Source organism: Globicephala melas, chromosome 9, assembly GCF_963455315.2.
Source record: "Globicephala melas chromosome 9, mGloMel1.2, whole genome shotgun sequence".
Lineage (NCBI taxonomy): Eukaryota > Metazoa > Chordata > Mammalia > Artiodactyla > Delphinidae > Globicephala > Globicephala melas.
In genome coordinates this window covers 61,250,624-61,267,091 of record NC_083322.1, presented here as the reverse complement: position 1 = coordinate 61,267,091, position 16,468 = coordinate 61,250,624, and the positions used below count along the sequence as shown (strand labels likewise).

The following is a 16,468-nucleotide window of genomic DNA, read 5'->3' as shown; positions in this document are numbered from 1 at the left end:
GCTTCCAAGCTCACTCACATGGTTGCTGGCAGGAGGCCTCAGTTCCCTGCTAGCTGGCGGCCGGAGGACTCTGCGGCTTGCCATGTGGGTCTCTCCATAGACTTCCTGAGTATCCTCTCAAATAGCTTCCCCATAGCAAGTGGTCCAGGAGAGTGCACATGCAAGACGGCAACCTGTCTTTCTATAACCTAAGCTCAAAAGTGACTTCTGTATTCTATTCTAAAGCAAGTCCAGCCCACACTTAAGGGGAGGAAAATAAATCTCTACCTCTGGAAGGGAGGAATATAAAAAAAGTTTGTGAACATATATATATATATATATATATATATATATATATAGTTGATTTACAGTGTATAAATTTCTGGTGTACAGCAAAGTGATATATATATATGTATACCAGATTCTTTTCCATTATAGTTTATTACAAGATATTGAATATAGTTCCCTGTGCTATACAGTAAGACCTTGTTGTTTATCTGTTTTCTATATGTGTGTTTCTATTAATCTCAAACTCCCAATTTATCCCTCCTTCCTCTTTCCCCTTTGGTAATCATAAGTTTGTTTTCTATTTCTGTGAGTCTGTTTCTGTTTTGTAAATAAGTTCATTCGTATCATTTTTTTAGATTCCACGTATGATATCCTATGATATTTGTCTTTCTCTGACTGACCTCATTTAGTATGATAATCTCTAGGTCCATCCATGTTGCTGCAAATGGCATTATTTCATTCTTTTTAATGGCTAATACATATACATACAATGCATATATACATACACACACCACATCTTTATCCATTCATCCGTTGATGGACACTTAGGTTGCTTTCATGTCTTGGCTATTGTAAATAGTGCTGCTATGAACACTGGGATGCATGTATCTTTTCAAATTAGAGTTTTTGTCTTTTCTGGATATATACCCAGGAGTGGGATTGCTGGATCATATGGTAGCTCTATTTTTAGTTTTTTAAGGAACCTCCATACTATTCTCCATAGTGGTTGCACCAATTTACATTCCCACCAACAGTGTGGGAGGGTTCCCTTTTCTCCACACCCTCTCCAGCATTTATTATTTGTAGACTTTTTGATGATGGCCATTCTGACTGGTATGAGGTGATACCTCATTGTAGTTTTGATTTGCATTTCTCTAATAATTAGCGATGTCGAGTATCTTTTCATATGCCCATTGGCCATCTGTTTGTCTTCTTTGGAGAAATGTCTAGGTCTTCTGCCCATTTTTTGATTGGGTTGCTTGTTTTTCTGTTCTTGAGCTGTATGAGCATTTGTATATTTTGGAAATTAAGCCCTTGTTTGTTGGTCTCATCGTTTGCAAATGTTTTCTCCCATTCCGTAGGCTGTCTTTTCCATTTTGTTTTGTTTATTCTGTGCAAAAGCTTATAAGTTTTAAGTCCCATTTGTTTATTTTTGCTTTTATTTCTATTTCCTTGGGAGACTGACCTAAGAAAACGTTGCTATGACTTATGTCAGAGAATGTTTTGCTTACCTTCTCTTCTAGGAGTTTATGATGTCATGTCTTATATTTTAAGTTTTTAAGCCAGTTTGAGTTTACTTTTGTGTATGGTATGAGGGAATATTCTAACTTCATTTATTTACATGTGGCTGTCTAGCTTTACCAATACCACTTGCTGAAGAGACTGTGGCCATATATATATATATATTTTTTGCAGTACGCGGGCCTCTCACTGTTGTGGCCTCTCCCGTTGTGGAGCGCAGGCTCAGCGGCCATGGCTCACGGGCCTAGCCGCTCCGCGGCATGTGGGATCTTCCTGGACCGGGGCACAAACCTGCGTCCCTTGCATCGGCAGGTGGACTCTCAACCACTGCGCCACCAGGGAAGCCCATGTGGCCATATTTTTAAAACCACCACATTTATGACACAAGTTACCTAATCTAGTTTAGTCTTTATGTTTATGACACAAGTTACCTAATCTAGTTTAGTCTTTAGTCTATGTCAGAGGTCAGTAAATGTTTTCGGTAAAGGACCAGATGGTAAATACTGTAGGCATTGTGGGCCAGACTGTCTCTGTGGTAACTACTTAATTCTGCCATTGTACAGTAAAATAGCCATAGGCAGTACATAAGCAAATGAGCATGGCTTTGTTCCAGTAACATTTATAAAAATAGGCATTGGGGTGGATTTGGCCCATGGGCTGTAGTTGGTTGATCCCTGGTCTACAGCTATAGAGGTTATTGGAAGTCCAGCAAACTTATTTTGTTTCCTTGCCATTAGAATCCTATTTCAAAAGAAATTTCATCCACATGGCACGGCTGTCTAATCTGCCACCATCATGTCTTCTGCAGCTTGATATTTAGTGGTGAGATAATAGGAAGACAGAAAGGCAACTCTGATTTAGGTGGAGAAAACTTCAGGACATAGAATTCCAGTCCTTGTCTTTTGGGAAATAGGAGGAATAGGAGTGTAAAGGAGAAGAGCTGATTTGGTGTGACGGGGACAAGAGAGTGTCCGTTGCATTTAATCACTGCAGTTGAAATGAGGCAAGAAGTCTGAGAGGAGATGCTTTTCAGACAACTGGAACCGTGGCACTAGACTATGGCGTTTAGCTTTTGACTCAAGGTGTGAATTACAGGATCTATCTTCACGAAGCTCCTGCAGCTCTATGGAGCCCTGAGGTCCCCAAAGGAGTGATTTTACAGGGGAAGAAAGACTTGCGAGTACCAAAGATCGGGTAGAAGATGGAAGCTGCTCATAGAGAGCAGGAGGGAATATGTCAGGGATAACTGAACTTGAGAGCTAGAAGGGACCTCACCTCACACTGTGGGGTGGGGGTGAATATTTATTTTGCGATATTCGTGAATAAACTTTAAGTGATTATTTCTAGCTAACATAGGGTTAAACATGTAAATTCTTACAACTGATTTCCCCTTCCTTGTTCCTTAGGTTTGATTTTGCAAATACTGACTTGTTTCTCAGGGCCATTTAATATTAAGCTTATTATCTGATCAAGTCAAGCAGAGATGGGGCTGAGGATTCCAGTTTTCCTTCATGTTCATTTGCAATGGAGTTTTTAACTTGTATAAGGTAGATAATTTCCTGCCTAAATCATATATTGTCCTGAAGAAGATCAAGCTATTAAAAAGTTATATTTATTTTTTTAAGGCCTGAAACACAGCTACTAAGTCGTTATTTTTAAGTTCACTTTAAAAGTCAAATCTTATCAATCTCTTTTGTGAGATGTGCTTCAGAAATGAAAAATACTCTGCTGGTAAATTATTTCTCAAAGTGGTTTGTTGCTGCTTTCAAGCCAGCACATGGCCTATGATGACCCTATTTGGGTAACTGGGAAGAACATCAACACTCCTTTGTTCCATAAAGCTTTTCTCCCTATTATCCTGAAAACATATATAAAAAGAGTGAAAAATTTTTTAATTTTGCTGCAACTTCCCTTGTGGTGATTTCACTGAACTTCAACAACTTATTTTCATAAATAATTCCTAGTCATAAAATAACAACATGGGGACAATGTTTTCTCTTTTTAAGGTGCTCATAGCTGGGAGCAGTACAAAGACTTAGAACTTCAGACATCTAGCTTCTTACCTTGTGATGGAAAGTGTGTACGTTAAATGTCAAGAGGAAACCAGGCTGTGGAAATCTGATCCAGTCAGACTACCTACAACCCAGAGATGCAGGTCAGGAACTGAGTGAGTACTGAATACTGCCACTTCCCTGAGCTGAATTCATCCCTGTCAGGTAAGATGCTAAAAAGCTCAGTCTTTCCAAAAACATACGCGAACTATTCCAGTTTTACTAATAACTTTATTTAAATAAGAAGACACAGGAACTTCTATACTGAAAAAATACAAAACAAAAGCCACACATTTCCTTGTGTAAAGCCATATTGTATGGTAACTCGAATACTGTTCAGCGCAGTGGCTAGAATTAAACAGTACAACTATATACAAAATTTAAACAATTTCTGACAAATTTCTACAGCTGGATGTAGGATACATTTGAGCTCAACAACTTCTGGGAAATTTACATGGCAAAGCATAAGCTTTAACACATTTGGTTCAAAACTTTAATATATGCTAAGAACAAATGTACAACACAATTAATATTTAGTTTTCTCATGAGAAAATAAAAGCACATGTCACTATAAATATCGTACATCAGATTTCATTACCAAAAAAAGCATATTCAGTCCATCGTTCAGAAACTAATATTGATACTATTGCATCTTATTTGGACAAAAGCAGAGCATAAGATCAACACATTATGTAATGCTAAACCAGATATCAGAAGTTAATGGAGCTCATATTTATCTTACAGAACTAATATTTTCTCCCTTTAACCATAATCTACAAAATATAGTATTTTCATCAAGGCCTGAGATTATTAGGGTTAAAGGTTTCTTCTGCTGAATAGATTGTTTTAAAACGTTCCCCTGTGAAAATGGCGAAAGTAAACTGAGTCCTTTCCCATGACAGTCTCCTACAATATAACACTGACTAATTTAAAGGAGCCAGAATGCACCTTCAGGAGAGAATATTACTGCAAACTTTGGTGGAAAGAAGATAATTGGGATCATGACAAAATAATACACAGAACACATACACACACAAACATATACACACATATATATATCATTTGTTTTAAAAAAAAGAAAATCAATGGTGTTGCTTTCTTCTTTATCAACTCTTCCTTCTTCAACCTCCTTAGAAAATAAAACAAAGAAAAACCCAGGAATGACTGAAAGGAACTGAAACGTTCCTGTAACTGTAAGCACCTTGTTCCCCTAATTCTTAAGAAAACTGTGCCATACACTTCAGGTGCAGATGAAACAGTTTTATTGAACTGAAAGCAATGGAATAAAAATAAAGAAACTTCCCTTTGCTTTTGAATACTCTCTTTGTGCTGCAGAAAACAATGTCTGAAGTTGGGCTCTTCCACTGACCAATCAGGGATATCTAGGGCTCTCTTCACACTTAGAGAAGTTAGGTTGAGTCTGCAAGTTCAGGGCTCTTTACTTGGGTTTATGCTCTACTTCGTGCATCCAAAATGTGAACAGAACTGTTAATGGTATTATTATGAGAGGCTTGAGTAGAGACAGCTTCAAACTACTGCATTTGTAAGTCACCACATAACCTGCTTACTTATGTTGAATTCTGAGACTCACATATGCTCTCTCTGTGTGAATGCAACTCATGCACCTGAACTGCTTGAGGAAAACAATAACCAAAAGTGTGTCATTTCTTAACCTGCAAATTAAACAATTTCCAAAAGAGAAACTAAACATTAATATGCCTTTTGATAGAACAGTAGCATTTCATGACCCTGATGGCCAATATAAACAAAAAACCTCAGCCATCCTCCTGTGAAACTGCACTGGTCCTGAAATTAGACCTAGACATTCTTGTCTTTAAATTCCACACACACAAGGTGGAATGTTTTTGTACAGCCTAGTACTGGACATTTTATTTGCAACATTGTATCAGTCATTAACCGAGCAACACCTGAACTTGTAAAAAAAAAAAAAAGCCACATTTACACATGTTGAAACAGTGAATGCAACAGTTGTTTTACGTGTAACCACATGACAAAAGTGATGTCAGACACCACAGATTTGCTGGTTCTCCTCATGTTCACCCATGTCCAGGATTTCTGTTCTCCTAGGGTTGAATGCACTTCTTATTCTAAGAACGTGGAATGTAATGAGGAAAGGGAAATGCATAAAATAAGAAAAGGCAAAAGAGTGATGTTCCCTCTTTAGCTTTTTAGCTGTGAAATAGTTAATATCCCAATATGATATACATTCCAAGTTACCTGAGTTTAGACTTCAACTGAAGTACCTGAAGCTAGGCCATAGGGTGGGCACTGTGCAACTGTTGTGGCCATTTATTTATTTATTTTTTTGCATTGTATGTATTACAGAAGTTAGAAACAAACACCTGGATCAATTGTAAACATAATTCTGAAGTACAGTATTTTTCCATAGGACAAAACACAGCAAGACATTTTCTATTTAGACAGGCAACTTTCTGATATAGAGCTTATTTATACTGAAGAGTTTGGAACAAAACACAGGACACAGTACTAATCTGTCAAACATACTATGAAATGCATAGTCTCCACTTAAAATGCTGAATGATACACACATTTTTGCAAGCATTACTGCTTTCCACAAAAACTGCTGAATAGGAGTTCCGTCCCTGCCAAGATCAGTGTTAAGAGATACTTTATGATGCTGATAAGTATTCTGTTGGTGGTGGTGTCAGGAAGTTTGTCACTCCATGCAGATAGATGTCTGAGATCTAGTTCCTAATCCAGGGAACACAGGGTAGAGGCCAGCTCCCCCTCTGCTTTAGATGATCACGTAGTTCTGAGCGGAGATGTGCTCCTCACCCTGCAGTTCCTGCAGGAGCTGCTGCGGCTGCTGGGATGGCTGTTGGACAGAGGCCTCTGTGGAGCCCGTCACGCTGGTGTCATCAGAAAGAGACGTAAAGGAAACCCGGGAGGAAAGCTGCTCCACGGTCAGGGTGGCCAGAGCTGAGCTCTGGCCAGAGTTAGGAGCGTTCTTGAGCATCAGGTCAGAGGCAGGTAGGAGAGGGCCTAGAAGTTTTACAGGACAGAAAGCTGATCCGGTTGGGATGAAATTAACCTTGTTTTTGTCAGGACATGAAAAGAGAGGGGCTGCGATAGGCTGGCGAGACCTAAAACCATAAAACAAAATTAGGTTTACAATCACTAAAAAGTTAGGCACTTTCTGAATTAATTGGAGTTCTCTAAAACAGCTAAAATGTGGATGGCAGGGAATGAATTAAGTGTACACAGAGGGGTAAACATCTTCCATAGCACAAGTCAGCTGGCATACTACTGATGTACACAGCACTGAGGTGACATTTAAAACAGAAGGATTTTCAAAAGGACTCTGGGCACACAGAATTTTTCAGAGATTAGTTTGCTTTCATTCATTTAGAAACATGGATTATGCGATGTTAAAATGACCTTTTCTGTTAAGTACATTGGGAGAGGGATTACCCAATCATATATTTGGTTTTAAGCATTTCCTCCTTTTTCTGTATCTCTATACATACTTCTACTAACACAGATCAGGAAAAGTAGTTTCAGTAGTTTCTTGATGAGTCAGCCCAACAGAACAGCGTCCACAAGCCCTTCCTCTCCTCCCCTTCCCCGGGAACTAAGCCATCAACTCCTGCAGGACCCGTCTCTGTCCCCTTCTACGTTACAAGAGTACAGCAGCCTCCACTAGGGCACCTGCACTGGGACAAAGGGATGAGTGAGTCCAAGAGCCACACGCTCTTTTTTTGAGTTATTCTGCCAGGTATTTACAGCATGAACCTCTTTTCCCTTTAATTTCTATTTTATACGTACCGAACTTTCAAAAAGAAAAAAAAAATCTGTGAACAGAAAGTCTAAATTCAATGAATACACATGCTAGATGTGTCTACAGGGAAGGAGACGAGTTAGTGAGTTCCCTCTGGCTTGTGGTATCACTATCGTTAAGGCTAGCCACACATGGATATTCACTTTGCTGCTAAATGTCTTTTTCTTTTTAGCCATCTAAATTAATAGAACTTTTGAAAGGAAAATTCTTAATGATTAAAAATAAATCTTTTAGGTAGTAAGGATGAATTTCCAGTTTCTTTGTATTAGCATATTTCCAGCACACAGACTCTAATTCTCCTTCAATAAGATCTCTTTTGCCTATTCAACTCTCTTTTCATGATTTGCTTTTGGAACACATTATCAGCTGGATGGAGTAGTTGATTAATCTGTAATCAACTGGTCTCAGGAAAAAGCTTTACAGCTTTGCAGATCCCAGCTGACAGAAAAGACATTACTTACGCCATTTCCTCAAAGACCTTCACTCGCTCACATCCCTCTGGGGGCTCCCGTTTGAACATGTAGCTGTTGTTTGGTTTGGGAGATGAAGCATACTTGGGTAACGGTGAGCTACTCCCACTGTCTGTAAATTTAAAGCAGTTATATTAACTAGTGATTGAAAGCTCTTTTAAATTAAATTTGATTTCCAAACAAGCAGCCTTTTGCACAGTTTATCCACTACTGCCCCTTGGCTTCCACCACAGAGCTTCCTTTATTGCAAAGCTGTTTCTAACATCCTTGTGTAGTACATATCTTATGAATAAAAGCTTCAATGCAATAGTAATCTGCCATACCACAGAACATAAAAAGCAGATATTTTGGTCCAGACAACTGCATTTTGAGTAAAGTAGAGCTGTAATCCTGAAAATAAATACATCATTATATATTTCAAAAAGGTAAATAAATGGGGTAATATGTATAGCCATGCAGAATTTTAAGAGATTAAATACAGCATTCTCTATATTTTCTCACTGTTCAACCAATTTAATTGAAAATTTTAATATGTGGAATAATCTTCATTACAAAAGTTCTTAGCAGAAACGTTAGTTTTACTAAACACTGTGAATAACATGTATGCAGGGAAAAAACAGGCTTATAACACAATATACTTTCCCTTGGCCCACAATGAAAAAGGTAATGTTCAGAATTTTGCCTTTAAAATGTCTATATAGAAGAATTTTTTGAGCACTATTTGTATTTTCGCTGCTGGAAGCACGAGGAATCTAAAAGCATCTCTATCTAACATGTTTTCTTCGTATTTTTGACCAAAAAGAAATGGCCTATTCATGAAAAGCCATAAAACCTATATGCAGTTTCTCCCTTTCCTACCTGGCAAAGGATTTTGGAAATTCATATCCACCAAAATATGTCATTATCTTTTTAAGATGCCAAGTTGTAAAGTCAGTAACATACCTTTATAAATACAACAGTCCTATTTAAACAAATTCTGACTTAATGCAAACCAATCCCCCATGCTAAAATACTAAGCACATCACCTATTGAGATGTAGTATTTTCGTATGTATTTTGAAAGATGGCATTAGTACCATAAATTTCAGGTGTCACAATTTTGATAAGTTGCTTCAGTTTAGGATACAGTACATGGTCCAACATTCAGAATCTGAGTAACAGGGAGGGGTTTTTTAATCATCATTAATGAAGTATAATACACGCTTAGAAAGTAGACCCTTGAGGCACACTTAGAGTGTACTTGGTGAATGACTCAAAGAGCATCTGTGTAAGTGTTGGGCATGCAGATGTGTGCTTATATTTGAATATGGCTATATCTCTGGCTGGGAAATCATTGCCTGCAAAATAACAAGGCCACATTATTGGGAAACCTAGAAAACCTCATAGTTTCTCCATCACTACTGTTACACATGTCCATAGAGATTATGCATAGTCTCTGGGAAGGAATTAAGTCTTAGAGTTACGTTGGGTTTTTTCAGACTTGAGGATTTTCTTAGACTCAACATTTATCCTATATTGCTTAAACAAATGGGAGGGAGGAGAAGGAATATTATTTTTTCTCTTCGGTAGATGCAAAACATCATTAACCTGACTAGAGTCCGACTTCGCTGCTATTTGAGCTAGGCTAAACCAAAACGACTGGTCTTCAATCAAAAACTGGTGGGAATGAGGTCTTGAACTCGGTATAATACCAAAAATACAGGTTGACTTTGCTTTATTATCCAAGCAACAACCAGCCATGCCAAGGATACATGAAAAAGTAGCTATGGTTGTGTAGTGCCTCCATGGAGAGGACACAGCCCTGCTGCACGCAGGATGGGCCTAAAGCCATGGGCTTGATGCCTTTAACAAGCCTTTTCTGCCATCAGCAGGGGTGTGACCAGGTCAGTAGTTAAGAATCCACCCTATTGTCATGTAAGAAAAGTCATCTTGGCCACTCTTACAGTCTCCTGTGTTCTATTTCTTATTACATCATCAGACCTACCACATGATTTCTCTCATAACATTACTGATGGTTTCAAGGGACCTTCCCAGAATTGAAAGCTAGATGTGAGTTGGATAATCAGCAAAACTAACTGTCTTCCTATAAACAATCTACAATGAATTAAATATTAAATGGTTTTTCTCCTTGAAACTTTTCTAATTTCCGAGGCTTATATTTTTACAGAGTTTTACCCACTTAAACATTCTTTTATTGGGGGCAGGGAGTAGGGTGACAAATGTTTAAACAAACAAACACAATATATTGCTATCCCAGAAAGATAGTATTCAGTGCTATTATACTGCCTTGACTTTTCAATAAAAACTGTTTGTTGAGAATATATATATACATATATGTGTGTGTGTGTGTGTGTGTGTGTGTGTGTATGTATGTATATATATTACATTTAATGTTTGGTGGTCTGGAAAGACAAAGCTTGAAAGAAAGAAATTTGGAGCCGTAAATAGATTTCTTAAATCTGGGGTTTTCTCCTCAGGTAAATATGCAATCTGATAGAGTGCAAAGAGGAACAGGGAATGGAGACAACTTTCTGGGGTTTTAGTTCTGTCACTAGCTGTATATAGTTGTATAACCTTCAACACAGCTGCCTCTCTAAGTTTCTATATAACTAAAGGAATTTCCATTCCTAACTGAAATTCTGTGATTTTTACAAAAGGTTCTAACATACAAAAAAGGAACAGTGTACCAAAATATTTTTTTTTGCTTTACAAATGGCATGCTTTAAAAACAACTCCCACGAGCAAACTATTCTACCCATTCCAAGCTTGGTTGTCTAACTCCTGCATTTAGAACTCTGTGTTGAGTTTAATAACCACATTTCATTAAGAGAACATTATAAATGTGAGGTAAGCATGCTTGCTCAGGAGATTCAGGATGAAGTCTCATGGTAATCTTAATTTAATCCCTCCTGTTCACAAGCATGATACATTTTCTCATTCTCTTATCCCACAATAGGATAATAACTAGACACATAATTGAGATTAAGTTAAATGTTACTTTATGTTCTTATAACCTCAAAACCAATGAAATTAGATGTGATGAATATAATTATTTACATATCTGTCTGCATTCATAATAGTTTCATCTATATTTATAACAGAATCACCCAGATCTCAAAATTAAGAGTATGGAAACATTTTTTTGACTATTTTATTATAAAAGATTATAATTATGCATGTGTACCATATTTACGATTAAAATATAAGGAGTCTGACAAACATTTTAAAACACATCATAATGAACTAAAGCTTGGAAAAGTTAGAGATACTACTGAAGTCTGAAACTCCATATAGAAACAAGATTCATTAAACTATGTGTACTTTTATAGTTTTAGAGTTTTCTGAATTTCTCCTTATAAATGGCCTCCATTACTTCTGGTATATTAAGTTGTATGGCCAATAATTCTAGTATAAAAAAAACATATATATTAAGTTGCTTCATTTATGTAGGAAGGTATGTAAAATCTCTGCCATGGTTCTTTTCTAGCCCTAAGTCTTTATACGTGCTTTATCTCCTACTATCAGATTACTTTATCAAATTAAGTAAAATTAATTCTAAAATAAGCAATATAATTACAGGGTGGTGGTTCTTAACCCTGGTTTCACATTAGACTCATCAAAGATGTTTTAACAATACTATTAAATGCCAATGTTGAAACCTCACCCCTCAAGAGGTTCTGATTTAATTAGTCTGGGGCCCATTCCCAGGCATGTGCTGGCTGTTTTTTTTTTTTGGTAAAGCTCTCAAATGCTTTTGAAGTACAGCCAAATTTGATAACCAATCATGAAAACATTAAAACACTGGTATGGAGTCAAGCCATCTGACTTCTGTCTAGACCTAACTGCACGGCCTAGGAAAAGTGTGATCCCCTTGTGTTTTGATCTATAAAATGGGAATAACTACTGATATGATGGCTGTGAAAAATGTGTACCTGAAACAGAATAAGCTCTCAATAAATACTGCTACAATAGTAGAAAGAACACATCATTCCTAATTCACAAATTAACAAAGGTGAACCATTCAGAAATTAAGTGCCTATTCTACTTTCTTGGTAAAAGAGAGTAACAGAAATGTCATTTTTAATAGGTCTGCACACTAACTTTATTAAGGTATATAAAGGTAAGATTCTGTGTCTGGCGGGGAAGCCGAGTAACATTTGGAGTACCAGATTCTCTGGTTTATGACTGCCTAGTAGGAACTCTGCCAGTTCATGATGGCATCCTTTAGCATATGGAGATCTACCGTTCCGAAATTTTAAAACTAATGCCTAAAGTATACAGATTCTATAGATTCCTCTACGTAGAGAATATTTATTACATGTGTAGCAAGAGCCAGTAGAATGTAATTATTATTCTATCTTTCAAAGCTAGAATAACAGGCTGAGAAAACGAGCATAGAGTTCAACCAACACTAAACTTAGTGACAAAGTTAGCCAATTTAGAATAAGATTATAAATATGATGAACTAAATAGGATCTAAACAGAATTGCTATTCTAGTATTAAAATTACTTCTTTTCCAGAAAATGTGGTATGTATACACAATGGAATACTACTCAGCCATAAAAAAGAACAAAATTTTGCTATTTGCAGCAACATGGATGGACTAGGAGGGCATTATGCTAAGTGAAATAAGTCAGACAGAGAAAGACAAATACTGTAGGATATCACTTACATGTGGAATTAAAAAAAATACAACAAACTACTGAATATAACAAAAAAGCAGATTCACAGGTATAGAGAACAAACTAGTGGTTACCAGTGGAGAGGGAAGTGGGTAGGGGCAATACAGAGGTAGGGAAATAGGAGGTACTATTAGATATAAAATAAGCTACAAGGATATACTGTACAACAGGGGGAATATAGTCAATATTTTATAATAACTATAAATGGAGTATAACGTTTAATAATTGTGAATCACTGTATTGTACTCCTGTAACTTATATAATAGTGTACAGTAACTATGCTTCAATTTAAAAAATTACTTTTTTTGCATCAGGAAATGAAATTATCAGCTGTAGTGTAATTGGATGGTCTAATGAAATCAGGAGAAACAACTGTATAGTGTTTCTTGACAACAGACTTTTGGAACCAGTTGGCATTACTGATTGTATTGAAAACCTGCATTTTCAGTGGAAAAAAAAAAAAACTGTGGAAGAGTAAGGAGAACATTTGACTTTTACAAATAGTCTCTAACGTTTCTCTACAATTTCAAAGTCAACCTTTTATGAGAAGGTTACAAAATTTTAATAAAACAACACATCAGCTATAGCTAAGATCTCCCTTACATCAGCATTCAGCAAAGGGTAAGGAGAGAAAATGTAACATAATCCTTGTTACTTATATTTTTGAACTTTGTCTCAAATAAGACTGTTTTGAATTAATGGGCCTTACATTCCAAATGTAAGTTAGGCCCATTACATTCCAAATGTAAGTTAGGCCCATTAATTAAATATTTGTCATATGTGGAAGGTGTTTTATATTTTAATCATTTATTCCATATTCACTGAATTGGTACTAATTTACAAAATAAGCAAACAAATCATAGTTGTGCCTTTGTTTTTGTGTACTCACAATAAGTACAATGCTTCTTCTGCAAACATAATCCTGATATGCAGAACAACATTGCTTATTATTGTCTCCAAATCTGACTTGGCATCGTTGATATGTTAACTACTCACTCGGAATCTTACATGAACGCGAACAAATCACCCTGAATCTGACTATCCGACGTGAGTTAAAAAATGAAAGCAAATCACTCTGTTGAAGACAGTCTGCAAACCAATTTATAGACTAAAATCTTGTCTCTTATAAATCATAATGGTAAAACTAAACTGAAAATAAATTTCAGATTACCCAGAATATTTTATATCTTGAAAAGTAATGTAATTAAGGTTCTCAGCAAAATCAAAATCAGTCTGATGCGATCTTAGTTTTTTTATATTCTTGAGGTTTTTAAATGAAAAAATTTCTAGGGACATCAGTTTTCAAAACACTGAAACACACTGTTCATATTAAAGTGCTCCTAAAGTATCCTACGGGGGAAAAAATGAAAACTTCTAATAAAATTTCAATATAATTTTAAATGTACACTTATATATATTTACTGAGCACTTAATTATGTACAAAACAGAAGACAAAACAAAATGCTATGTATCAGGTAAAACTCAGTATTTCTCTCTTTTTTTTTCCCCCCAATTCTTGCTAAAGAGAAATGGTATTATAACATCTTTTCGGCAGATAACCAAATTATAATCTTAAACTTATATAATGGTCATCTTAAAGCCTGTTCCTGCTCTGACATTCACTGCCTTATTAATAGTGGTAATCGTTTTCTTATGTCCCAAGTCAGAACTTTGTTAGAACTTTGCCTTTATCCTCATTTTTCTAATCCCTCACCTTGTACATCTAATCAACCACCAAATGCTGCTGATTCTTCTTCAGTCTATTTCCTCCAATGCCTTTGCCCTACACCTGTGGTCTCCCAATTAAGGTGCACTAAACAATCTGCTGATATGCAGGAAGAAAAAAGAACATTTATACATATTTACTTTTTATCTCTAAAAATAAGAAACTAAGCTTTACCAGCAAATATTTTATATATGGATTGAATTATGTACTTACATAACTTAGAAATATATAAATTTATATTACGGGTACAAATTAAAAATTGCTGAAAAAAGTATGTAATAACTCAAGTTTGGAGACGGGACTAGGCTATTAAAATAGCATCTTATCTTCCCCTCTTGCTGTCTCTCTCCACTTCTGTAGCTTTATCCTTAAAGCTGGTCATGTCCTTCAGCTCAGCAGTCCCCAATCTTTTTGGCACCAGGGGCCGGTTTCATGGAAGACAGTTTTTCCACAGACGGGGGTGGGGTGGTGAGGGGTGTGGTGCCTCAGGTGGCAATGTGAGTGGCGGGGAGCGGCAGATGAAGCTTTGTCAGTTCACTCGCCTGCTGCTCACTGCCGGCTGTGCCACCGGGTTCCTAACAGGCTGCAGACCCCTACGGGTCCACAGCCCGGGGGTTGGGGACCCCTGCTTTAGCTGACAAAAGATCTTTGCTTGGTTCTTCATTTCTTTCAGCAAGGCTACAAGGCCCTTATGAAATAGTGGCCTTTCTACCTACCTCTCCATTCTCACTGCTTTCTACTCCTTACCATTTACCCCTATGCTCTAGCCACACTATTTTTTTTTTTTTAACTGTTCTCCACACACCAGGCTCTTTCATAGCTGAATGACTGTGTAATGGCTATTCCTCCTGCGAAGGCAGCAAGTAGTAGTGTGAGGTTCCTACAGAAGATCTTTGTTGGCATCTGGACTTCAAAAGATTTAGGAAAGTTAACTTCATTTCTCTAAGCCTTAGGCTCCCCATTCTTAAAATAATGACAATGTCCCTCCTCATCGGATTGTGATAATATTACAGGGGATAACAAAGGTAAAGTCACCTGGGCAAATTTAATCATCATAACAATCCTATGAGGCAGGTGCCATCATTTTCCTTAATTTATAGGTGAGAAAACAGATACAGAGAGGTTGAGTAACTTGCCCAAGGACACATAATTAGTAAGTGGCAGAGCAGAGTTCAACCTGGCTGCACCAGAGTCAGAGTTTGTTACCATCATGCTATCTGCCTCACTGTTTTGATCCATCTCAACTCTATCGTCCTCATTAGACTAGACGATCAAGTTCCAATCTAACATTCCATGCTTCTCCTCAGTAGAGTCTTAGAGTTTAGGCAAAAGCTTCATTGGGTCTGCCTTCTGTTAGTCTCACAAGGAGACACAGTGCAACAAGGAGTGGCTTCAGTGTCCATATTTCTTCTCAGAGGAACATAAAAGATAACAGGGAGAAAAAAATTCAACAGATCCCCTTTCCTCTAGCCCATACCCTATTTTTTCCCCAGTCATGATCAGAGTAGAAGATGAGATGGATTTTAGCAAAGTTACTTCCCTTCCCCTAATTTCAACAGGAAATTTGAACTTTATGGCTTCTTTCTCACCAAAGGCCTATGATCACTAAGTTAGCATAATCTTAGAGTGGTGACTGTTTATTATCTTTTTTTGGTTGGTGGTAGCGGGGAGGATTATCATACTCTTCCTGAACATTCAAAAGCCTAACATATGTAAGTTAACCACTTAAGGAAAAAGACGCTAATGTTTTCAACAAAGCTATAAAAATATATTCTTAAAAAAATGGACATACCATGAAGAAGGAATACTCAAAAAATCTCGACTAAGCACTACTCCATGCTAATGCTAGGCGCCACTCTAGTTGCTGAGGATAAAGTAATGAGCAAAATAAAGTTACCTGCTCTTTATGGAGCTTATAGTCTAGTAAATAGATAATAGAAGATTAAGTGAAATTATATATGCAGACATATTAATAAATTTTGGTTTGCTTTTGTTTTAGACTCTGAGTTGTAACTGCTAGAACTGAGTTGTATACTTACTAATAATTTTGAATTAAGAATAGTAACTCATCCATAGAGAGCTAACACAGCAACTGCTATTAGTAAAATTGTAGACATTTTCCAAAAGAGGGGGAAAAGGCATTTACTGGATGCTTCTTATACGCATCAGATAATGGGAGTATATGTAATTTTAGATGTACTCGTGAAAAA

At 36.8% G+C, this 16,468-nt stretch overlaps 1 protein-coding gene across 3 annotated transcripts in view; it reads right to left on the bottom strand.

Annotated features, from left to right (window-relative positions):
* Positions 1 to 5,494: 5,494 nt before the first annotated feature.
* The window catches only part of GLCCI1 (glucocorticoid induced 1), a 118,154-nt gene continuing 107,180 nt past the window's right edge, over positions 5,495 to 16,468 (bottom strand). For 2 of the 3 annotated variants that reach the window (XM_030857216.2, XM_030857217.2), the window contains exons 7-8: positions 7,842 to 7,962; positions 5,495 to 6,685 (exon numbers count right to left, since the gene is read on the bottom strand). In XM_030857216.2, coding sequence (XP_030713076.1) covers positions 6,337 to 6,685; positions 7,842 to 7,962 — 470 coding nt within the window. In that variant the 3' untranslated portion in view covers positions 5,495 to 6,336. The remainder of the gene's footprint in view (positions 6,686 to 7,841; positions 7,963 to 16,468) is intronic. The other variant, XM_030857218.2, reaches the window with a different exon arrangement.